Genomic DNA, 25,449 nt, shown 5'->3' with positions numbered 1-25,449 from the left:
TTTATTTAAAGGTCACATATTCTTCTCCTCTTCAACCAGTGTAAATAAGTCTCAGCGCTCCTCAAAACGTATGCGTGAAGTTTCTTGTTCTAAATCCACTCTGATCCTGTATTTGATCATGCCTATAAAACCCTCTATTTCAGCCCTGCTCAGAACAGGCTGTTTCTGAATCTGTAGCTTTAAATGTAAATGAGCTGTGTCTGACCACGCCCCCTCTCTGGAAGATGTCATAACCTGGCTCCGTGGCCATGACAAATATGAGAAAGAACAACTTAAATTGAGGTAACAATGATTTATTAGAACAACGCACCCACAACCATAGCACAAACAAACATGGAATGAATGTCAATGTTAGGCAGGAGAGAGAGAGAGAGAGAGAAAATCCACCCTGGGGTCGGGTTGTCACAAAAGGGCTTGGGTGTTTTGGGCTTTCTCGCTCCATGTCCTATTGTTTACGATGAGAAAGCAGACTCAAAGGTCAGAACAAACACCTAGCTGTGGGAGTGTCACCCACCTGGGGGAGGGGTTACTGCCCTTTGTGATGTCATGAAGGGAAGTCTCCAAACGGCCTATTTGAGCACACATTTTCTGAAAAGTGGAGCAGGTAAAAGACGGAGAGGATGGACTTTTGTCATCATTGGGGGGTTTGTAGACAGACTAGAGACACATTCACAGTTAGAGAAACATGGTCAAGTGTGTTGCACAGTTTGGATCTCAGACGGTATGAAACGTGATAGAGCAAAGAGACCGACCAAAACAAAAAGTCTCTTCACATACTTTCTGACACAGTTGTTTTCAGGGCACAATTCTCTAAAAAGGAACCTTAAATTACAGATCATAAACACTGCAGACAACAGACTGGGTTCTCCCGGCCTCTCAACTCCAATTTCATTAATTTAACATCTCAGAGTCTTGGTTGTTACAGATGTTCAGTGTAGATTCAGTATAACGAGACAAAGATGCTCCAGCTGCTGAGGTCTTATTGTCCAACACTGAAGGTATGTTTGCACTCAGGTGGTTTGATACTGTGTGTTATCAAACTGACCGTCACCTCCTTCAAGCTCAGGCACGACAACCTCAGTCAGATTAGCAGCGACATCACCTGAATCCTCGATCTCTGTCTGAACTTGTTGAGGGTCTGCAACTCTTCTCTCATCCCTCGCCTCACTCCCATCATCCGCCTCCGCTCCCTCTTCTGTTCTCTCCTCCTCCGAGCTCCCGTCCTCCATCACAAACAGATTCTTCATGGAGTCTGCCACCGCCTCCCTGAGCTCGTCCTCCGACTCCTCAAAGTTTCTGATGATGAACAAAATAAAATAAAGTGTCAGATTTGAAGCTAAACGACAGAGATCAGTCTTACAGGCTGGAGGAGACACATGTGCATAATCCATCATGATGGATGATACTATCTTGCTCGCTGCAAAACAAATCTTCCTACAGGTACAAAGTCAGACTATAAATATTAATGTTTGAAGCCTGGGTGACGTCCCCTGTCTGTTCCTGCAGGGGGCGCTGGAGTTCCATCGATGGTGGTCTCCATGTTGAAAATGCTGTCTCGGTCTAACTTTCTGTCAACCTAACAACAGGCTGAGAGCTGGAGCTGTGACAGGTTTTAAGCCTCCTGACAAACTGTTACACCGCGCCCGCCTGTCAATCATGTCAGCTACACGCCTTGTTGTGAATAACTCTTATCCTTCATCAAATCAAAACTGATGAGTCATCAAAACATTCACCCCCCCGTACAGTGTGTGTCGATTGAGACATGAGCTAATCAGAAGTATTTGTTTTTTTGAACCAGGCTGTAAACATGTTAATCTCTGCTGTAAGAACAGGCTTTTTAGAATGGGTGTGTATGTGACTTCCTGTGCTTCTGCAGCCTCTAGTGGACACTCGAGGAACTGCAGGATTTTACACTTCCGCATTGGCCAAAGTTACCTGAACTTGAAGCAGGTGGAGGACCAGCATGACCAGGATTGGCTGATGTTGTTTTTTTTGCCCGCTTTTTGGACAATAAATGATAAAAAGTGGCGCTCTTGTATGGACAGTGGACTTCAGTATCCTGTGTACAGCACATCTCTACGGTGCATTACGGGGCACTTGATGATTATGTTTGATTTTTGATTTTTTTTTTACTAAAATCATTTTTGAAGTTGTATTAGCAGTGACTGAAAATGTTCGGCTGAGACTGAATGTTGTTATGTTGCTGAAAGATTCACAGAAGTTAAGAGAATTAAACTTTTGAACTTTTAACACGAGACGGAAGAACCTTTAAGTGTCTGTTACTGAAACTAACCCTGGAGACTTTATTGACATCATGACATACAGAGAGCAGTGAACAGTGTTGACTCACGTGTCGTCATCGTCCGACCTCGGCTCCAGACGTTCTTCATCCATCTCTACGTCAGAGACCTCCTCCTCCTCCCTCCCCACCTCCTTCTCTTCCTCCCTCACTTCCTTCTCTTCCTCCCTCACTTCCTTCTCTTCCTCCTCCTCCTCTGACTTTAAATCTGAAAGAAAGGACAGTTCCATATTCTCAGACAAATGCATTTAACAAACCGTCCTTACTCCATATCTGCAAAGTTAGAGAAGTCGGACCTTCAGTCGCTGAGTCCAGAGTCGAGGTCGTGAGATCAGCCTCAGCCAGCGCGTTGAGCAGTGTGTTGGGGGGGCCGTCAGCCCACACCCTGCGACCTGCCGCCTCCTCGCCTGAGGGGGGGGGGGGGGGGGGCGGAGACAACAGTCAGTATACATCGGTATTATCTCACTGTTACTACAACTGATCTGTAACGTGTTAATCTGATGGCGATAGATTTGCAAACAGGACAAATTTTACTCTTGACCGAGACTGACTTTTTGTTGGAATCTTGATTTGTCTATAACAAAACCAAATATTTATTTAGACCCCTGAGCATTGTTCCTGGAGAGGCTGTAACAGAGAAAGGCTCGCGGCGCCGGATAGCCGAGCAGTTATGTCAATTGGCCTGTGTACAAAGGTGCTCGGATGTAGATCTGGTGGAAGAGGCTGTAAACCTGCACACATGTTTTTGTTTCTTTTTTTTACTGCACCTCGTTCGCCTCCGACCGTGTTGTCTGCAGAGTAGACGTCCATGTTGCAGAGTGCCTCCAGCAGAGTCCGAGGAGTCCTTTGGCTCCACCCCCTTCTCGCCCCCTCTGACCAATCCCTGAGCTTCATGTCCTCTCCCTGCTGGAAGGTCAGAGTCTGGTTCAGAAGGTCGACTTCCTGTCAGAGGAGACGGGGACAGAGTTAGAGAGACAGAAAGAGAAGAAGAGGAGGTGTGAAGGAGAGACGGAGAGTTTGAACTTACCTCCTCCTCTTCCTCCTCTTCCTCCTCTTTCTTCATCTCCTCTTTTTCCTCCTCTGCATCCTTTTTCATCCCTTCTTCATCTAACCGGATCTCAAACATGATTCCCTTCTGCAGGAATGACACACAAAATAAACATCCAAACATGAAACCTTCATCTTCAGTTTTTACTGGTAACTTTTCCTAAACCAGTGAAGAAAAAAATCTGGAGTTTTCTGCAAATGTGACAGCACTTTAAAAGTCTCTGGCCTTTACAAAAACAGAAGAATGGCGTGCAGGAGAAAGCGGTTGCTCTCTCCGGTAACAATCCGGACTGTACCTAGTTTAACATAAAACACAGACTCTGGTAATAAATGTTATACAAGCTGCTTTTATATTTTCAGATTGATAACAGGCTGAGGACTAAGCTGTACGTTAGCTTCAGGCTGTTACAGAAAGATTTGGCATTTTAGTTTAGACCAGTGGTTTCTCAACTGGTGGGTCGGGACCTAGAAGTGGGCAAGTGTGTTTGTCTGATGTCAGAAAGTCTGTGAAGAGTGTCGGGTGTTCCTTTTCTTACTAAGCAACACAACATGACTTAAGAAAGGCTCTGGGTCTCCTTTGGCGGTCTGAGCTGGACTTTCAGGTGTACCTCACCTTGTCTCTGTGTTTCTTCTCCAGAGCTCTCCTCTGGTCTCTGTTCTCCTCCCTGATCTGCTTCAGAGCCGCTTCAACGTCCTGCAGAAAGTTTACAGTTACATATATACTCTTAAGTGTGGCTCAGCTGATGTCCTGTCAGTGTTTACCTGTGCAGGTGAGACTCTCGGCTGCTCTCTGCTGTCTGCAGAGGGTTCAGGGTCTCTGGGTTTGTCCACCACAAAGGTTTCATGTTTGTGTTGTGGCTGAGCCTGAAACATTGGAAATATCAGAGTAAAGACGCTAGTTCGGTTTAAAGCATAATGTACCTGTAAACATGAATCCTTTTCAGGCTGTCACTGTGTCACTGTGTTATTAAAGGTCAGACATCAATATAATCACAAGGACCTCTTCACATCCTGACAGCATCTATAATGTAATGCTCTCAAAAAAAGAACAATCTGGAGTGTCTCTTCTCTGCAGGCCTGAAATAAGAACGTGCACATTCAACTCTTTGACATCGACATTTGTCAGGGTCGTAACTTTCAAATCCAGCTTCCTCTTGTTGTTTTTATTTTCCAAGTTAGCCAACCAAAGCTGCACGATTCACCAAAACAAATCAACATGTAGTATAAACAGAGATTCAGGGATGCAGAAATCAGCCTTCACATAAAAGATGAAGATTATGAGTTCAGAAGGTTTGGTTTGAAGTAGAGAGCTGCTTATCAAATGCTTCAGGAATTAAAATGTATTCAGATCCTCAGTTTGTCTTTTTTAAGATGTTTAGAATGACAGCTTGTGGTAACCACAGAGCTGGAATATTTTCTCAATTATATTCAAAAAGCGAAAACTAGAGTATAGATAAAATGCAAACAGGTTCAGGACAAACAGGTTCAGGGAAAAAAGAGAAAGGTCCGCACACTGTTCAGATCTTCCAGAGGGAAATTTGGCAGGAGACAAAACTAAAGTGAGGTATGATTCCAAGATCCGTAAACAGCTTAGCCTAGCATTCTGCAGAATAACCAGTGACTGGCAGTCAGACTACACAGTGCTGTCCAACAGTGGACTATACCATATTTGAGTTGTTTAATGAGATATGAAAATGGTTTGAGGTTATATTGACTGCTTTTGAAAATGCTGAAGTTGATCTTCTGGTCGTCATTCTCTGTTTGGCTTATATGTGTTGTTTTTGTTTGTTTGTTTTTCTTGTTTTTCTGTGTGTGTCTGTGTGTCAGGGAACTGTAAGGGAACAGACTTTGTGTTGGTACCTCTGCTTCAGCTCTCTGCCTCATCTGTCTCATTTCCTGGTGATACTGCTGTCTGATGAGGTCCAGCTGACGCAGGTACTCCTGCACACAGACACACGTGTAAATCTGAATTTTAGCATGGAGAACAAACTAAGATAAAAAGGAAATCATAGAAAAACAATGTAGGTACAAAGACTACAGTTGGAAATATGTGTCCTGAGTGTCCGACCTGCTGTCCGTCCGGCCTCCTCTCCTGAGCTGCTGGTTGGTGTTCAGGTGATCGCTCTTCCTGCTCTTGACCTTCAGGCCTCCTGTTGCTCTCAGCTGTACACGGACGCAGACCCTGGCGGTCAGAGAAGAAAGGTCAATGATAAGAACTGCATGGGTGTCGAGGCTGTAGCGGGACATTACATCAGCCAGTTAGAACCCTGAAGTCTTTTTTTTAAATATTTATATTTATTGTTTAAGTGTGTTTTAGAGCTTTAAGAACGTAAGTTCTGCCCTCTGAGTCTGCCTTCTCACCGTAAACAATAGGACATGGAGGGAGAAAGCGCGAGACACCCAAGCCCTTCCAGAGAGGGGGCGTGGTCAGACACAGCTCATTTACATTTAAAGGTACAGACACAGAAACAGCCTGTTCTGAGCAGGGCTGAAATAGAGGGGTTTATAGACATGACCAAATACAGGATCAGAGTGGATTTAGAACAAGAAACTTCACACACATGTTTTGACGAGCTCTGAGACTTATTTACACTGGGGAGGAGAATATGTGAACTTTAAATGACAACAAACTTCTGGTTTGACGTTACTTCTCTTTTCCCCTACCAGCTTAGTCCAAACCAGAAGAATCCTAAACGAGTGGGCGGATAAATGTGATGATCAGCAGACTGTGTCTCTGCGGAGCTTCAACCCACCAGCTGTTTCTCCGCTCTCAGTTTGTACTGGTTTGCTTCGTGTCTCCTCTGCAGGTATTCATTACGAGCTGCAGCCACGCTGACGGACACAAACAGGAATACACAAACATTAAATACTGACTGTTTCTGCAAACACTCACCAAGCAGCTGCTTCATTACCAACACAACTAATCATTCTAATCACTGCTTATGTTTGAGACAGGAGGGGACGGATGTGTTGAGGTACAGTTTAAAGCTTCGTAAACGTAGAATTTATGAAACCATGCAGAGTTACCTGGACAGGTGTCTCTAATACTGTGCAAGGAACTCAAAAATAAGCAAGTGTGTTTGTCTGATTACTCATCAAAAATTTCTCATTACAATTATTTTGTAAAGAATGTTAAAATAAATGATGCTGGTGTTCGGTCACTCACATCTGGTACGGCTCCACAGACGGGACTTCATGTGGCTCCCTCTCTCTCTCCAGGTGAGGAGGAGGAGGAGGAAGAGGAGGAGGGAGGACGTCCTCCCTCTTCCTCCTCTGTAAGGCGTCCAGCTGGGCGTGGTATTGCTGGTAATGGCAGCGCGGCTGCTGCTCATTTAACCTGAGGCGGAGAGAACAGGAAACAGGTGAGTCAGTGAGCGGTCAGAACATCCCTCTGTGTTTTCTAATGCAGGTGTTGTTCTTGTTGGAGTGACTGACCTGTGGATCTCTCTGTCAGCAGCTGCTCTCTGATGAAGAGGCTGCAATCATAAACACATCAGGTGTGACTACAACACAGACATAAACAGACAAGAGTCCAGATTTAAGAGGCAGCGTTAACCAACAGTCTCTACAGCCGACAGTCAACACGCTCTCCTTTAATCTGTTACTGATGCATGCAGCAACCTTCAATAAGGAAAACAATATTTTAACAGGCTTCCTGAATTTGACCCCTTGGGATCAGTAAAAGATGATCTTATCTCTGAGCTGAGGCATTGTTTGACGACCGAGAAACTAGAACAGCTTAATATTAAAGGTCCCATATTATGCTTTTTCTGGTTTTATATGCTCTTTAGTGTGTTTTCCAAGTGTCCTGTGCATGTTTAGGCACAGGAAACGTGGCTTCTCCTACCTCCTCCTGTTAGCTGTAGCATTAGCCGCATGTAACGCTCGGTTCTAGCCCCTTGATAAAAATTTGTCAGTGCTGCGTCATTGTCAGTGTGAGATCACTGATCTAAGCCCATTGGCTCGTTGTGGCTAGCCCAGCAGCTCATGTTGAAATTTCCGAGACGCGTGCTGAGCAACTGACCAATAACGACAGAGCGGATCGGCAGACCAATCAGAGCAGACTTGGCCCACGTGGGGTCTAACAGTGTGGGCTCAAGAGAGCGTAGCTGACGGACTCAGAGCGGAGAGGGAGCAAGGAGGAGCAGTACATGAAAACAGACACTTTTTTCGGACTTTAGTTATTGTGAACGTACAAAAGTAGGTACATAGATTAAATATACGAACCCCAAAAAGGGCAGAATATGGGCTCTTTAAGTCAATCAGCGGACTGTAAATATTCTGATGCATGCTGCAATAAATGCATCATGTGTTTTCATGATGCATTTATTATTCTGAACTGAAGCAGAGAAGCTGTTTCCTCCCAGTTCTAGTCTCCAAACTGAGTCAGACAAACCGCCTTCTGTTACATGTTTAACCCTCAGATATGAGAGGTGTGTAAGCGTAAGCTATGATTATACACATATGTCACTCTTATATGTTCTGTATTAACTGTGTTTCCCACACAGACGATACTCGCCTGGGTATATCTCAGGATATTTTTTTTCATCCCTACATCGCACGCCAGAGAGAACAGGAGAAAGAGAGAGAAAGAATTATGCTGCTACGTCCCTCCTGTTAATGCAACGACTGAGGTACGACGTCTCATGTTAAAACTGAAGCTTCTTAAGCCGTCGTTTGAACATTTTCTTCAGCAGATGTTCTGCTCTCTTAGTGACTGTTGTGATACACGTGGTCGTCAACAAACATCATGAATAATTTTATATTCTAATATTGAAGCTATTGAGGTGCAGCAGGACAAGCCACTGTAAGACAAGAGGTGCATGTGTGTGTGTGTAGTCTGAACTCCTCACCCTATCTCTACTGCTGAGCCCAGACACCCGTCGCTTGTACCCCCCAATCTCAATATGTCAGTGTTTGTGTTTGTAATTTCTCTTTTTTGTCGTCTACTCTGGACTTCATCTTTGAATTAAAGGCGCTCTAAAGAGAATAACTTTCAATCAGTTTAGTTACTCTGAAGTGTGCGGGGCTGTAGGCTCTGAGGGGGACTCTCCACTCGGGTTTGGCAGGAAGTTTCTTCACAGCGACCGCGGCTCTCTCTGCAGCTCTGGACTTCTGAATCTTCTCTAGATTTCAGAAAGAAGAAAACAAGTGAACAATCGTCAGCAAGTGGAGAGACACGGGTTTCACTTTGAGTGTTTCCTCCTGAATGTTGAGTCGGCGCTTCCTGTTTTTGTTCTTCAATCAACAGGAGTTTTAAAATGCTTAAAGAACTTTGATGATCTTATTTTGGTTTCAGTTTATTGTTTAAAGATTGAAGGTTGTTTAAAATGTAAAAACATTGTGAGCTGTGTCAGAGAAGAGACAAAAGATGGGACGAATCCACGAGGGAGCAGACAGGAGAGTAAACACACACACACACACACACACACACACACACACACACACGAACACACAGGACACACACACACACACACACACACACACACACACACACACACACACACACACACACACACACACACACACACACACACACACACACACACACACACACACACACACACACACACTGACATTTACATCTGGACAATTACACAAACTGTGCCAAAACATCACGCTGTTACAGTTCAGCCAATCAGGACTTAGCAGGAGAAAGTTCTGTTTCCTGCAGGTCATCACATGTTGAAGGACGATGCCTGGAGCTGAGCCAGCAGAAACAATGTGCTGTCTGTGAATGACCACCAGGGGGCGCCAGAATCCACATTCAACACCAAACTGATAGTATTAAAGATAATCATTCTTTTTCACCTGCTGAGATGATGTTATTACCTGTGTCACATGTTACATTTATATTGTGTTCATGTTTGTATGTTTGCAGTCTCACCTGCTGTGTTCACTGTTCGTCCTTTAGACACCTGAGACGCTGCTGCTCTGTGTCGATGCAGAACTGTGTGACTGAACTCCTCCTGCATCACCTGCACACACACACACACACACACACACACACACACACACACAAGTCACCCAGTGCATGATTTTTTAAATGTAAACACCTCGACATTTTGAATCTGTTTAGCAGCTCGTGTAAAAACACAATCTGAGCAACAAATTGACTCTTTTTCATTTGATTCATTAAATTAAGATCCTTCTGCAACCCTTTCCCGGTCCTTCCTTTGAGCAGATTGTTATGTTTGCTTTGTGCATTGCATTGTGGGAGAAAAGTGTTGGATGACCCTGATGAAGGCCACAAGCCGACACGCGTCTGATAAAGTTTATATAGTTGATCTTCGTTCTTCAACTGTTGCTGCAGCTTTCTGACCTCTTCAAGCCTTTCACGCTCTGTGCACCGTGCACATTTAGGGGCTGCTAAAGTGTGAGACACAAACTCCTCCCCCAGGTCTCACCTTCGGATTCAGGTCGTGCACTTTATAGGTAGAAACTTTCTCAGAGGTGTCAGGTGTCGATAGACGGAGGAACACGATCAGTTTTTTGCCGGCTTGTCATTGGATAAACAGGTTCGTTAGGATTTGACTTTTTGCAGGTGTCTCTCCTCCTCTCGTCTCTATCCACTCTCGCTTGTGTGCAGGGGGCGTGTCACTCACTCAGACACAACTCCGGGAAGGTTGAGGATGTAAGCAAAGTTGAAGTTATTTGTTCTTTTAGACCATCAGTGGTGGTCCAGTCTTGATTTAAAATCCAGAGTCCGACTGAGACAAGACCAAGTACAAATGCTTTTGATTCTGAGACGAGACCAAGACCTTCAAAAGTGTTCTTCACACTGGTCTTGAGTACTACATCACTACCTGTGGGTCCAGGTGTTTGCAGATGAGCTTCTCCAGGAAGGGACGCCGGAGCACCGAGCTGACCGAGGGGCGGTCCCGAGGGTTCACCTGAAAAGACAGAACGTGCAAAAACACGACATGTCAACTGAGCTTGTCAACGTGGAGGATATGAGCAAAGAACTGAAGCTTTAAAAAGAAAAATCAGATAGACGCTAAAAGTGAAACCTTACAGATTTGAAACATTGTGTAACGTATTATCTCTCTCTCTCTCTCTCTCTCTCTCTCAGAGTGTGCAGGAGTGTTTTTGGTAAACTGTACATTCAAGTGTTTCCTGGAGGGGAAAGTTTCTGTCTACATGTAAACAAATATTTCCTGGCAGTGGCTGTGAGCATCAGTGTGTGCATGTGTGTGTGCGTGTGCGTGTGTGTGTGAAACAATGAAGCTTCCTTGGGCTCGTATCCTCCACAGCTGCTCCAGCAGCTTCCTCTCAGTCTCACTTTAAATGTTTCCTCTTAAAGGTGTTTGTTGTGCAGCTTGAACTCAAAGAACTCAGAGGGGCGATAAAAGAAGACTTTCAGAATCCCAGTGAAGAGGTCAAAGTAGCCTCCAGCTACACTAGAAGACTTTTCAGAAGTAACACCAGCCTCTCTGAACTTGTTTTAACGGCTTTTATTTTGTATTTTATCGATTTAATGGACTGTAACCGTCGATCAAGGTGCAGCTCAGTCCTGCCACAGGTGTCTTCAGTGTACATCTACCCACAATGCACCGGCTGTTTGTGCACACTTGATGTAAAGGTTCTCACAATATTATGGTCTTTGATATGACGCTAGTTAAAAACAACCCACATCAAGGCTTATTTCAGTACAACAGCAACAAAAGTCCTTGTCACATGAATTAGGATCATTACATACGTCTCGGTGACAAACGTTGACAATGTTATTGAGGCTGTGCAGGAGTTTGACTGCAAAGTGTGTAGGAAGGGGGTGGGCCTTCCTGCTGGGTCATAAGGCCAATTAATGGGGAGTCTCAGTCTTGATCAGCTGAGGCGGGCATGTGTGTGAGGAGGAAAATGTTTGGACTGTGAGGTACTTCAGGAGAGTTTGGGCGAGAGACAGATTATTACTTACCCGTTTTCTTCTCTTTCCCGTTACAAAGGTTCTGTTGTCTTGGTTTTATGTTGGCAAAGTGAGCTGGTCCAGGAAAAGACGCATCCCGGTGCCGAAGCGAGGCTGCAACAGGTAAGGTCCACCCCCCTTACCTTAGCTTTGGCAGCCACAAGTGACTATGACACGGGCATCAGACGCCTGGAAGCCTGAGACGAGTTTAAATTCCTACCAGGTTGTGTTTTCTGCAAACATCTTAACTGTAAAATACTTCTTTTTCTATGCAGTGGTGCTTTTGTGATGTGTTCCATCATTACAATAACACACATTTCATCCTTATAAAAGACGTGAAATCAGATGTTATCAAAGAATTGAACATTTTGCCAAACTTACTAAACTGTGCTCCGTTCACACTATCCACCGGCTGTAAAGAGAAATAGTCTTGAAAGTGTCTGACCTTGAAGAGTTGGGTGACCAGCAGGCGGAGCTCATAGGAGTAGCGGGTGGGTAAAGGGTTGTAGCGCCCCCTGCAGATTTTGCTGACCAGCTGCCGCAGACTGCTGCCCTCAAACTGTAGGTGAACAAAAGTATGACTCATTAACAGCTCTATAGAGGCCTCAAGCAGACATGCATCCAAACATTTTATTCACTCTGTTTTATTTCCGGTCGTTTCTTGTTTATCTCGTTTTCCCTGAGCTGCCAAAGCACAGAATAAATAAAAATGTTAATTGACCCCGTTAGTGTCAATGTTGTATTCTGACCTGTTACACTGAGTAGACTATGTTTTTTTTTTTTTTTAGATCAGCAACAGGATAAGCAGGCAACTGCTTGGGGCCCGAGGTCAAAAAGGGGCCAATAATAACTGAAAAACTTAAAGGTCACATATTAATAAAAATCCACTTCACCATGTTCCTCTAACTCTAATATGTGTCTATATTCTGTCTACAAACCCCCCAATGATGAGAAAAGTCCATCCTCTCTGTCTTCTGCCTGCTCCATTATTCAGAAAATGTGTGCTCAAACAGGCTGTTTGGATATTTTCCCTTCATGACATCACAAAGGGCAGTAACCCCTCCCCCAGGTGGGTGACACTCCCACAGCTAGGTGTTTGTTCTGCCCTCTGAGTCTGCCTTCTCACTGTAAACAATAGGACATGGAACCAGAAAGGGGTTTATAGACATGACCAAATACAGGATCAGAGTGGATTTAGAACAAGAAACTTCACACACATGTTTTGGGGAGCTCTGAGACTTATTTACACTGGTTGAAGAGGAGGAGAATATGTGACCCTTAATATAACTGGAGTGGCTCAAACTGTGCAAAGTTAGCAATGAAACCTCCCTAAAGTGCAGCAAAATCTAAGTTGGATAATGCTTACAGGGCGTTGATGAGTACTGGCTTCACGGTGTCCATCATGGAGTTCCATAAGAAAAGGATCTATTCTCAAGATCAAAACAGTATTTTGTAAATGTTTATATCGGTTTAAAGCTTTTCACAGGTGTTTTGACTTAATATTTAATTCTTCTGGTTTTTATTATTTATATTTAGATAATAATACTCATGTTAACTAACGGTGATGTATGCTGGTTGGAGGGGCGCACTTTTACATTTTTACCTCACACCCCAACGGAGTGCCAGGCATTAATGTTAGCGTTAATGTTTGTGTGTGTGTGCGTGTATGTGTGAAGCAGCTGCTGATGTTCCGCAGGGTGTGGTGCCGCTTACTGGATGCCTCAGGGTGCAGAGTTCATACAGGACGCAGCCCAGAGACCAGATATCCCTGAAGAGAGCGCACAGCACACACATGCACACACATACACGCACACACACACACACACACACGCACACACAAACACACACACACACACACTTGTGTAAGATAAGGGATTTTAAAGAAACCTGTCATTATTCAGCAGAAAAAGTCCCTGATTTTGTGTTTTCTTTGCAGCGCGTTGTTTTCCTAAAATTCTGAACAATCAGGGAGTGTTTCTATGATGTCACTGTGCAGCCGTTTTCACAGAACATCTTGTGCAACACAACATATTTCTTGTTGAAACAGGATGGAGGGGCAGGGCTTCACATTATCCTTTCCTTCCCCTGAGCTCAAGTCGTAAAAAAACACCAGAAACAAAACCATCATGTTCAAATAAATCCAGAGCGATGAAGTGTCCAATCTGAAGAAGAGTGCGTTTTAAAGTAATTTGATTCGTCATTTGCTTCTTTTTGGCTTTGAACCAAGGTTGTGCTTGTGTGTTTGCACTTGTTCTCCTATCTCTGTGAGGTCCACCTGATGGTTTAGGTCCTGTGAATGAGGACATTTCTTCTTATACAGCACCGTAGAATAGATTTTAGTAATGGGTTAAAGGCTTAAACATATGTTTAGATAGGTTTAGGGTTTTCTGTCAGTGGGGGTCTCACAACAATAGCAAATAAAATGTGTTATTGTGAGTGTGGGAAAGAGGAAGCACCTCTGGCCTCAGCTGTACCAAAATAAGAGCGTAGAGGAGAACAGAGCGATGACAGAGGATGATCATTATTCTAAAGATGGTTGCTTAATGTCTGACATTCTTTTCAGTCAGTCTCTCTCTCTGTGTGTGTGTGTGTGTGTGTGTGTGTGTGTGTGTGTGTGTGTGTGTGTGCGTGTTCATTCATCTTGTTGTTGATTTCATTTGCTGCTGAGTCACAATTAGGAAAAAAGAACCTCAAAAATAAAAAGGGGAAGCTCCTCTTTCCACTGAACCAGGATTCATTTTGACCAAATGAATCTGTATAAGAGGAAGAAATGAAGCCTCTGGGTTCTGAAAGTTTCTTAAACCTGATTTTTTTCAAATGTCCGGAAGGGGCGACTCCACTGTACACAAACAGCAGTCTTATCGTATTGAATTCTGTGATAAAATTTTCCTACTTTTGCACCTGCAGAAAACTCCTGAAACACATCCTGATATTCTCATGCTGAGCGTCATGTGTGAACACAAACAGCTGAATGTTTCTCCTCCAGCCTCCTCGTATTTATTCTGCAGTAAGTCAGAGTGAGCTGATGTGAGAATGCAGCAGGATATAATCAGGAGAATTCACCTGGAGCGAGTGGGAGGGGGTGGTGACGTTTATTCTCTGTGATCGCTGCACGACCATAGACTGTCTGCACGCCACCTCTACCATCTCTGTGCTCTAATGAACCTGCTGCATTATGTTTCCTGTTCTCCAGTATGTTCTTCTCCACTCTTTAGTTCAGATTGTGATTCTGTTCAACTACACGCAGCATTGATATAAAAGCCCCCCGTCTGACAGGGATAGTCTCCCGTAGTGAGGTGCATGTGTGAACAACCAGATCAGGTGGTTGCTACCATATTAATGTGTGAACTGCAGCAGATGCATAGCGTAGCCACTAAAAGATTGAAAAACGCCACTGACAGCGAAAGTGGATCAGTAACTTTGACTCGTTCGTACAAAAATCATATGAAAGTCAAAGAAAGTTTTGAGGGTTTATGTTCTTCATAAACAAAAGCCCAAAAAAGGACAACAATGACGACGACGAACAACAGGAAATATGTAAACCCACCCACCACTATCTTTGTCTAAACAGGTAAAAATAAGGTCAAACCACGCCTGCGTGCAAAAATCCAGAAATGAACCGACCCGAAACAGAAGTGAAATGTCACAAATTATCAACAGAGGTTGTTGTTGTTGATGTCCTGGTTGTTTTCTCTGCTGTTGTTCCAATGAGTTTTGTGGTTTATTGCAGATTTGTTTTGGTTGCAGTTGGGTGCGACAAACTGTTTAATGAACATCAGAATGATAAACAGTCTTTAATCTAATCTCTGCTTTGTTTCTGCAGTCGACAGTTTACAGGAAACTCCCTGAACTGACTCGAGGAGACGACTCCACCCAGCCGGGACCAAAAACAAACCCTAACCCTGAAAACACTTTCAGTATCATTGAATACAACTCTACACACCGCATTTTACAAGATAGAGGGACCCTTATACTAAACCCTAAACCCTTTATATTACTGTGTTAGCAGTTTGTGGAGGAAACAGATGCTGCAGGATGTCGGCAGCCTGTCAAACAGTGACACTGCAAAGCTGCTGCTTCTCCTCCGAGGAAAACATCGCTGTGATTAACGGGCCCTGGTTTTTGTGTTTTACAGGAACATGAGAGTTAAAACCACCTTAACACCGGGAAGGTTGTTGCAACACTGGGGGGAGGGGGGATCTAAGTAAATATGAATTGAAGTGATATGACATGAGAAAGGAGCCACAGTCTGAGACCGAGACCAAGACCTTCAACAAGTGGTCTAGAGGCTGATCTTGAGTGCTACACTACTAATGGTGACACTACTGAACGTACGTCTTGTTGTTGTAGGGGCGACTCTCGCAGATCTCTGGGGAAAGGTAATACGGCGTCCCCACACAAGTCCTGGCCAGCTCCATGGTGCTGCAACAACACGGATCACACAACACGCACACCAGATATCAATGAAGTCAGTGAACCATCAAGTACCATTTGTTTGTGTTTCTACTCCTGGTGCTGACATGAAGGATACATCAGGGTGTTTTAACTCTGGTACGATTCAGGGCGCTAGTAGCTAAATGGTTATGTTGTGTACCCAAAGTACGGAGGCTGTTGTCCTCGTCGCAGCGGCCGTGGGTTCAAATCCAACCACAGGCCTTTGCTGCATGTCATCCCCTGCTCTCTCCTCGGAACATTTACTGTCTCTCTTCAGCTTTCCTAAAGGCAAAAAATGTCCCAAAGATATTTTTCTAACAGGAATTTTACCCATAATACTTTGCGTTTCTAAAATCAGTGTTGACGTTATAAATGGAAACTATAAAAGTCCTCAGTGCTTCATAAACTGACAGAGAAGCGGAGCTCTCCTGCTCTTGAAGCTGAGCTGGCAGTGCCTACATGTCCCAGGATGCATTGCAGCAGAGTCTGGAATAAAAACAGCCTCCTCTGCACTCATGTTTTGATGCATATTTTCTGTTCATTGTGTCATTTTTGAAGCTAGTTTTCTGCACAATCTGAGACGAAGACTAACAAATGCATGGTGAAATAGTTTATAGTCCTTACAGGTTACTAACTTTGTGAAATCATGGCGCTGGTGCAGAAGGAATAAAACTAACTGTTCAGCACAGAGACACAGAGAACATCAACAACATCAACAGTCGTACTGGGGGGACGGAGTGACCCCCCCTCTGTACCGTCTTCAGTGTAACAGAGCGTTACATAGGAGAGACGGGCTCAGCGGAGCCAGCGGGGGAGAACAGCGCTGTGTGTGCGTTCATGTCTGACTGTATGTGTATGTGGAGCTCCTGCTTCTACAACGCTGAAACGGCATGTGAATTTACAGACTGGGACACTGACATTACACAGTCACGGAATCAATATGAAAGATCAGGTAGGAAGCTTTAATTCCCCTCGCTATTTACCTTGTATTATCAGGTAGGAAGCTTTAATATTTTGTGCATACGGTGTGTCATCTCCTGGACTCAGATCAGAATCATTCATAGAGGTCGACCATCATGTGTGTTTACGTGTCCTGGTCGAGTGCGAGGAATGCTAATGACTTGTTTGGAGGTCTTCCATGTGTTACAGAGCGCTCAGTGATAAACAGCTGCATCGTGTGTGTGTGTGTGTGTGTGTGTGTGTGTGTATGTGTGTGTGTGTGTGTGTTTGTGAAGATGACACTGACTTACTTATTCAGCATTCTTGCAATTCCAAAGTCCCCCAGCTTCGCTTTCATCCCTCCGTTGGTGAGGAAGATATTCTAAACCAGAGGGAGCGCAGAGGGATGAAAGCATGTCTGTGTAGCAGTGACTGTGCATGTGTGCGTGTGTGTGTGTGTGTGTGTGTGTGTGTGTGTGTGTGTGTGTGTGTGTGTGATGACAGATAGTGATGGCAGTGAACACAGCAGCAGTCTGTGGTCAGTGCGAGTTATTCCGGGAGTTGGCACACAGCGAGCTCTTTGTTTCAGAACAAAGCGGAGCGTCGGACAGTTCAGCCTCTCAATCCTCCGTCTGTGTGGCGACTACACTCGTTAATTAAAAATCTTAACCTCAGGCTCTGTGGATCATGTTGTTTATCAAATACAAGTTTAAATAGGAATGTGACGGTTTCTGGGAGTCTCCGCTGAGAGAGGAGGCTGTGCTGAAGTTTGATAAACATCTTTTATAAGAATGAAGAAACTTTATGATCATTATGTTTTGCTCACCAAAACATGGGCCTCCTGCAAGAACATGTCCTCTGTGTCCTAAACTACTCGCTTGTTCTCTGAATGTCATGTTGTTGTGACGGAGGATAAAAGCCACATTCCAGAAAGAAATAGCTAAGACCCAGTGTGCACCTGGAGTGTTTTCCGGTCAGTAAAGCGCTGGCAGTGCGATCTGGAGTGTTTGTATGAAGCGTTTGTGCGCTGAGAAGAAAAACGATGCTCGCCCGTCCTGTCTCCATGACAACAGTCTGTCAACAACGAACGCTGTATGACCGACACTGCTCCATTACTTTTTACTGCATGTTTAATATTTGAGATCGTTTATTTCCTATCAGACACGGAGCGAGGAGGATGTGGGGACAAGACACGGTCCCGTAGGAGGCAAATCTACGGGGAATATCACACATTTGGAAAAGATTTTCAACTTGAACGCTCAGATCGGCCGCACAAAAAAGGCGGCGCTAGGAAAACAGACGCTGGGCTCTGCACTTTTTCTCCGGGGGGGCCGCTTCCTGCTGCAAACGCTCTCTACTCGTTTAAAACTACTGAAGAAAAGACGCTGGCACTCACAAAACACGCAAGGTGGACACTGTGCCTTAGATTTATACAACACAGTTGTAATAAGGCGAGAATGATGTCATGATATGATGAGGATATCATCCTCTCTTCCCTCCCTGAAACGCTTCATTACAGCTACTGTCTCTTTAAAGGCTTTATATGCTTTATATATTGTCGCCCTTGAGCACCAGCATGAAACCAAAACAACTCGCGGTGCATTGTTGTGTTAGCAGGCTAATGCTAGCGATCTTTATTATGCTCGTATCTTCACACTGCATGTAAATTTACCTGAAATGAGCGTGATCTAGAAACACAGTTAAGCAGTGAGTACAGTATGTTATTCTTCTTTTCTCTAGTCCCTCAGTTAAACAACTTTTATACGAGAGGGGAGGAGTCAGCCGCCGTCCTGGCGATATAAACAAAATGAAGATATGACTCGGAAAACTCTGAAAGCATCACAGACAGTGGGACTCGGGTGTCACACTCCTTGTAGACAGTCATGACTTGAGTTACTTTCAGAGGATATACTTGATTTGATTATATTTAAGTGTGAAAAATCGCATATAAAGCCTTTAAGGCCACATACAAATACAAATAATGATTGATAAATTACCCGTAGGTGTGAATGTGAGTGTGGCTGGTTGTCTGTCTCTATATGTCAGCTCTCTGATTGGCTGGTGACCAGTCCAGGGTGTAACCCCGCCTCTCAACCAATGACAGCTGGGATCGGCTCCAGCCCCCGCGACCCTGAACGGTAAAAGCGGTATAGGTGTAGATAATGGATGGCTGTTAACATCATCTTGCTGACTTTTGCTGATCTGTTATTTAAAGTTTTTTATATCTTTATATCTTTAACTTCCTTTACAACCATTCCTGTTGTTTCCTTCTTATTCCTGTTATTGACATTCAAGTATTTATATATTACTCCTCTCTGTTTGTCCCGACTGTTGGTGTTTATTCTGTTATTGTCCTGACTTCCTGTCTTTGTTTTGACTGTCTCTGCTCTTTGTAAACATCTGTTTTTAAATCTGAATGAAGTGATTATTATTGTTCATATGATGAGATTATAGATTATTTAAAGCTTTTGTCTGTTTTGTATCACAGTCAGTAAATGATTGTGGTTTTGGACTCCTGTTCATAAACAAGCAGCTTCCAGATGGCAGATCGGACTCTTGGAGCCGGTCTGTTAAACTGAGGTTATTTTGAACCCTAAACTGTGAATCAAATCAAATGAAACTCTCTCTTAATGTCTGTGTGTCGCAGTGTGACGTTCTGTCCTTCATGAACCGTCCTCTGAACCCTCATGTCTGACCTCCTGAACCATTTGGAGTCAAAGATGTGGATGTGAGTGTTTGGTCATGAAGCGTCTCAGATACCTGAGCTTTGATGTCTCTGTGGAGGATCTTCCTGTCGTGGATATGTTTGAGTCCGAGGCAGATCTGAACGAACCAGGCGACCACCTAAGAAACAGAGATCACAGCCAGTGTCACTTTTATATATCCATCTTTCTTCCTCTTAACAGAGGTCAGGTCACGGTCAACCCAGACTTCCCTTTCCCCAGCAACGTTTTCCAGCTCCTCCTCCTGGGGGATTCTGAGGTGTTCCCAGGGGATATAATCTCTCCAGTGAACTCTGGGTCTACCCCGGGGTCTCCTTCCAGTTGGACATGCCCGTAAAACCTCCAAAGGGAGGCGTCCAGGAGGATCCTGATCAGACGCCTGAACCACCTCGACTGGCTCCTTTCGATGTGAAGAGTAGCGGCTCTACTCCTATTTTTTTTTTAACCTGTCTTATTATATTTTAGCACAGTATTTGTTCATTCAAATTTTAACTTTAATGAATTTAAATGAATAATCTTAACCCATTTTAGGCATCTCTTTTACTAAATGGTGTAGTGTTAAGCTGTAACGACTCTGGGTGGATTTCACCACCACAGAGTCCAACTCAGGCCGCCTGCTTGGAGGACTACAGACTCCGTACATGAGTCACGTGCTATAACCGCTAGGCTACGGGTACCCCTAAATGTCTTCTGTTAATGTCTCTTTTTTCCTTTTGTCATGATTCTTCTGATGTCTGAAGCACTTTGAATGTGATATAGAGTATAGTGTAATGCCATTGTTCAGTGGTTGTGTACTGTCTTACTGTTGTGAAGATGTTGTTAGTGTATGTTTTGTTTCTTCACAGAGACGTTGTCTCTGTCTCCTGCCCTGGGACTACAGATGTAAATTAGCTTATAGCTAACTCTGGTACAGCTAATTGGCTGTACACTGTCCCTGTCAAAATAAACAAATAAATGAAATAAATAAATAAATAGAAATAAACCTGGCTTCCCTCAAACATTGCTCCCTATGTGTCGGTGTACCTGCTCCTCCCTGAAGAAGACTCCTCTCTGCATGTTGATCTTCTTCATCAGATCTCCTCCATCACAGTACTCCATCACGATGTACAGGCCGCCCCTCTCTGCACTCACACAGTAAACCCTCATCAGCACGATGTGAAGTGATCCCCCCTCAGCTTCACACTCTCTGTGGACTCACACTGACCTTGAAAGGAGCTGATGAACGAGACGATGTTCGGGTGTTTCATCTTCGACAGCAGAGTCACTTCTTTCTTCGACGCTTCCTTCTCCCTCGCTGACATCTGAGCACAAAAGCGAAGAAGTGAGAATTTCCTCCTTTAATATAAACTTTTGTTACTTTGCTGTTAATTCTGTTTTTTGTCTGGACACATGTGCACGTCTGAACTGAACTCTTCTGGACATACGGACATGAACATTCCTCCTGTAGTGAAAGACAACCTGCAGCCTGTCTGTTTTGCAGACATCTTTATCCTCTTATGGAGTTTTTATATCACAGAATTACGATTCTTACATCGTTGTTTTGGGGCCTGAATGTTGCTTTTGAAGGAGGAAGTTATTGATGTGCATGTTCTGATTGTGTTTATGTATATTACAAACTTTTATAACACTCCTCCAACGGCTGCTTCGCCTTTTTATACAGACTGAAGAACATATTTTGATGCACATTCCTGCAGAAATGATGCAGCGCAGTAAGAACAATAATGTAAAATCGACGACTTCCTCTAGTAATAAAGATTATTGGTGTGTGGAAGTCTTAAATGCTGCAGCTGATGTACCTTCCTGAGGTTGATCTGTTTGACCACACACTGTCTCTCTCCGCCGCCATCTTTGTCTCGAACCAGGAAGGCTTTACCAAACGCTCCCTCTCCGATCTGACGAATGACCTCATAGTTGTTCATAACACCCGAAGCTCCTGCAAAGGAGAAAATCAGGAAGTAGTTTGTACAATAAAATCTGTGAGGACCCTCAATTTAGTGATCGATTAAGGGAGCTCCAGTTTTTAATTCTTCAGGATTTATTATTTGGTTGAAATCATCATCGAGGTCGCTCATCACAAATCAGGTTAGCTGCACACTTTCAAAAGTCGAATTTAAGGGGCGCTAGTGGCGTGGTGGTTGGGTGGTCCATGTACGGAGTCCTTTAAGCAAACAGCCTGGGTTCAAGTCCGACCTGTGCCTCATTTCCCACTCTCTCCCCCGATATATTACTCTGCCCTCTGTCGTATCAAATAAGGAAAAAGACAAAATATAAATATTTAAAAAAAAACCTCTTATTTAAGATTTTTAAATAGCTTTAACCGCTTTGATTCATTGTCCCAATTGAAAACATTTTTTGCAGATCTTGCAATTTGCCTCATAATCGTTATTTGTCCTTGCCAACAGTTTTCAGTATTTCTCATCTTGAGGCCAAACAGTCTTTGAACTTACATTTCTGCATCTTCTCCTCCTTCACTTTTTTCAGTTTGTGCAGGCATGGGTACATTATCAATGACGTAACTGCTGTGAATTGTCACGTGAATAAAAAATCAATCATGTAAAGGTAGGTAGACAGGATAGATCTGATAAAGTATTCAGACATGTCTCAGTCAAAAGGCCATGTCAAATGTAAGACCTCTCAAAAGTCAAAATAAGACTTTTTAGGACATATTATGACCTTAAATTTAAATAATCCATATTAAGACTTTTTAAGGATATACAGGAACCATTCAAATATTCTGAAGCCCAAGTTCAGTCCAAAAATGTTACTTAAATTTGGAAATATAGATATTTAATGTGGTGAATTACGCGTTTTTGCATTCAACAGGCTGAAAAACATCCAACATTTAGCTTTTTTAAATAATACGACCTATTATCATTAATCCATCACTGTTAATGATCAATTATAATTAAACAGAAGCTACAGCTAAAAAAAAGTCATAAATATCGTGAAACTAAGCGGAAAAGGGTCAAAAATAAAGTGAAGACAGGACAGCAGATTATTATTTTTATGAAGATTATCTTTTTAATCGATTTGTTTTGGTCGTAAAAATGCTGATAAAACAGAGAAACTGCGTCATAATGATTCATATAAAGATAAAACTTTTAAATTAAAGTATTAAAGCTCATTTTTCACGCTTTTAAAAAAACACCACTGTGTCCCTGAGTCCCGGCGGAGGGAGCCCGTTGCCATGGAGACAGGTACACGGGCCCGCTAGCTTCCATGCTAGCATGCTAACAAAAGTTCATAAGATCGGTAAGATAATGCCGTTTTTTCCTGTTTTAAGGCTAAGATAACAGTCTCATCTTACCTGTCACACCTGTGTTGTTGTCAGAAGTAGAACTTACATCATGAAACAAAGCAGCACCGAAGAGTTCAAACAGGTAAAAGTGCCTGAACACCGTTAACAAACCGTTTGTGTGATCAGGCTTGCGCAAGGGGAGAACGCAGGGCATGCTGGGAGTTGTAGTACAACTCATCACACTCATTTTATCATACTTTTATTTTATACAATTTCTCTGCTTTTTAGTTTTTTTATTCTATTAAATAAATACTATTTTATTTGGTCTTTGTCTTGAGGAGGTCCTCAAACAAGCATCAAGCCCTCTCTGGTTTCAAACACCTCTCCTATACATATCTAAACTCTTTGTTTTATTTATTGTGGCTTTGTTTTTTGTTTTTGATACAAATAAATAAATAAAAATAATCTGCATGTTTTGGGCTATTTGTTTGGATTAAAACATACACAGACACACTGTTTCTTTGCTGTGTTGACACACAGATATTCACCTTAAATGTGTATGTGTGTGTTTGTGTGTGTGTCTCGTCTCTCACCTGCCTGATGGGTAATCAGAGACAGACTCCAGTGTGAGTGTAAAGTCCAGACCCTTATTTAAAGTATCAGAATGTCAGTAGAGGTTTGGGGCTTTCTTCACACACACACAGATCATCTTTCTGTTGTCAAATTTTAGAGATCACACCCCACAGGGCTATATCAGGCAGCCATCATCACTGTGTGTGTGTCTGTGTGTGTGTGTGTGTGTGTGTGTGTTTCTATATCTGACAGAGAATGATGCTTATACAGAGTAAGAATATTTGCCACTTATAATTATGGAAGACGTAACCTGATGACTGATAGTAAACATAGACAAGTATAAAAACAGCACAATTAAAAGTCAAACAACTTTATTGCCCAGTAGGTAAAAAAATCAATCCTCCAACAGTCAAGGAAACTAAAACAAAGTTGCCTATGTGCACATGCGTACTGTAAGGGTGGTTATGATACCAGGAAGTTAGGCTCCTAGGCCCCCGATATTGCACAATTTCTTGGTTTCAATGATCATACTTTCTTGATGATATTGTTTTTAATACCTGTGGTATCAAAAAGCATCAAATTATAAACCATCTAACAACCTCAGTGTATTTATGAGATCAATATTATGAGAATGTGTTCACTAAATATCAGCAGAAAGAGTCAAGAGAGAGACATCTAATAACAGCAGACTGAAGATGTTCCCGCACACTTTCTCTAATGCCACAAAACGTTTTGATTCTATCACGATCAGAAAGGTTTCATCCAGCCGTCTTCTTCAACAGGTTAAAAGTATTACCAACCAAATGTTGAGCAGTTTTGGCTGAGCCTTCAGCCTCAGTACATGGAGCGTGCACACCGAGCACTAGGCCACCAGCCTCTTATCATGACTTTGAAATATCCTTGTTTCTTTGCATCCTCGTGATGCTTTTGATGTCTTGTGCGAATCGCCTTGTTGCTTAAATATGCTTCATAAATAAACTGACAAGTATCCGTAAACTGTAACATCTGCTTTAACCCTCTAATAGTAAAAGAACCTGAAAACACTTTGATGACTGTTCTTCATTCTCGTTCACTGCTTCAGTCTGTAGATCAGGAGTTTCTAACCTCCACAGTTTTCTGCTCACATCGACCTCCTCTCTGATCCTTCAAGGTGACACTCCCCTGCTAACCACCTGGCCCATTTCCCATCAGCCCACCCCCGGGCGAGGTCCCTCTGATTAGCGCTTTAATCAAGGACGAATTTCCACTGTGATCAAATAACACGGAGGCCGAGCGCCCGCCGTGTCACCTGATCTGGTGTCAGTCCTCTGAGGTGACGGCTGCAGACACAAAGTCATGTGATGACACGGCACAGTGACCAAGAGCATCTGAACAGACGACCGTCAAAGTAAGTTCTTCATTACACGCAAATCCAAATCCTGCTACTTAGGCACTGAAGTATACGCAGCTTCTTTTAGGTACAAGTCTTGAAATGAAGTCACCATCCACTCGTCTACTACCTGCAAACCTGGATGTCAACCAATTTCCTAAAACTCAACAACAATAAAACTGAGCTCATGGTTGTTGACGGGTGCTCCATCTGAACATCCTACTGTAATGGGAGTCCTGTCTGGGGTAACCAGTAAAACCCTGGACAGGCTCAGATACGTCCAAAACTCTGCTGCCAGAGTCCTCACCCACAAAGACCTGGCAGCACATCACCCAAACCCTCATCCACCTTCACTGGTTCCCAATTAGATCTAGAATAAACTACAAAATATTCACTTACAGATCCCTCCTCGCCCCTCGGTACCTCTCCGACCTCCTACACAACGTCCCAAAACCTCCGGTCCTCGGACTCTGTCCTGCTGTCCGTACCAAAGACAAGACTCCACACCTATGGAGACAGGGCCTTCAGGGTCACAGACCCCACTCTTTATCCCTACATGTCTTGGTCTTGTCTCAGAGCACTCTGGTCTCGACTACAACCCTACCTGGACTTGAACCAGCAACCCAAGTCCCTTCAGTCTGAGCTACTGCCTCCCCAATTCTCTGTCTGGTCCCTCCACCATGTCAAGTGTCTTTGGGTCCCATGAAAGGCGCTTCATAAAGACAGAAAAGATGGGTTGATTCAAGAGGGCAAGGGTGTGGCCGATGAGAATGTGTTTAATTGAGACATTTTCCCACATTGACTCTCTTGAAAGAAATGTATAAAGTTTCCCTTCACGTATAAAAACGGTAGAAAAAGTCATTGAGGATTTAAAGAAGTGAAGTGAAACAGGAAGCTGGCAGCTTAACAAGGGAACCAAACAAG

The 25,449-nt window shown here is 43.4% G+C and overlaps 1 protein-coding gene across 2 annotated transcripts; it reads right to left on the bottom strand.

The window, feature by feature from the left end:
- Nucleotides 1–277: 277 nt before the first annotated feature.
- LOC109985157 (serine/threonine-protein kinase Nek5) lies at nucleotides 278–25,311 on the bottom strand. 2 transcript variants are annotated; one of them, XM_020635438.3, is made up of 24 exons: nucleotides 22,653–25,311; nucleotides 21,142–21,278; nucleotides 20,550–20,646; nucleotides 20,369–20,466; nucleotides 19,383–19,466; nucleotides 16,934–17,004; nucleotides 15,585–15,671; nucleotides 12,963–13,017; nucleotides 11,695–11,808; nucleotides 10,153–10,239; nucleotides 9,234–9,324; nucleotides 8,360–8,472; nucleotides 6,782–6,822; nucleotides 6,513–6,683; nucleotides 6,100–6,178; nucleotides 5,415–5,528; nucleotides 5,207–5,287; nucleotides 4,109–4,210; nucleotides 3,960–4,040; nucleotides 3,327–3,434; nucleotides 3,067–3,241; nucleotides 2,596–2,706; nucleotides 2,351–2,507; nucleotides 278–1,296 (listed from the first exon to the last, which is right to left on the bottom strand). In XM_020635438.3, the coding sequence occupies exons 1-24, from the start codon at nucleotides 22,828–22,830 to the stop codon at nucleotides 1,011–1,013; spliced, it is 2,718 nt and encodes a 905-aa protein (XP_020491094.2). In that variant the 5' UTR covers nucleotides 22,831–25,311; the 3' UTR covers nucleotides 278–1,010. The 2 variants fall into 2 exon arrangements, with proteins under 2 accessions (XP_020491094.2, XP_029133467.2); XM_029277634.2 differs by lacking the exon at nucleotides 15,585–15,671.
- Between the last annotated feature and the right edge of the window lie 138 nt (nucleotides 25,312–25,449).

Source organism: Labrus bergylta, chromosome 13 (assembly GCF_963930695.1).
Source record: "Labrus bergylta chromosome 13, fLabBer1.1, whole genome shotgun sequence".
Lineage (NCBI taxonomy): Eukaryota > Metazoa > Chordata > Actinopteri > Labriformes > Labridae > Labrus > Labrus bergylta.
This window is presented reverse-complemented; position numbering and strand designations above follow the sequence as displayed.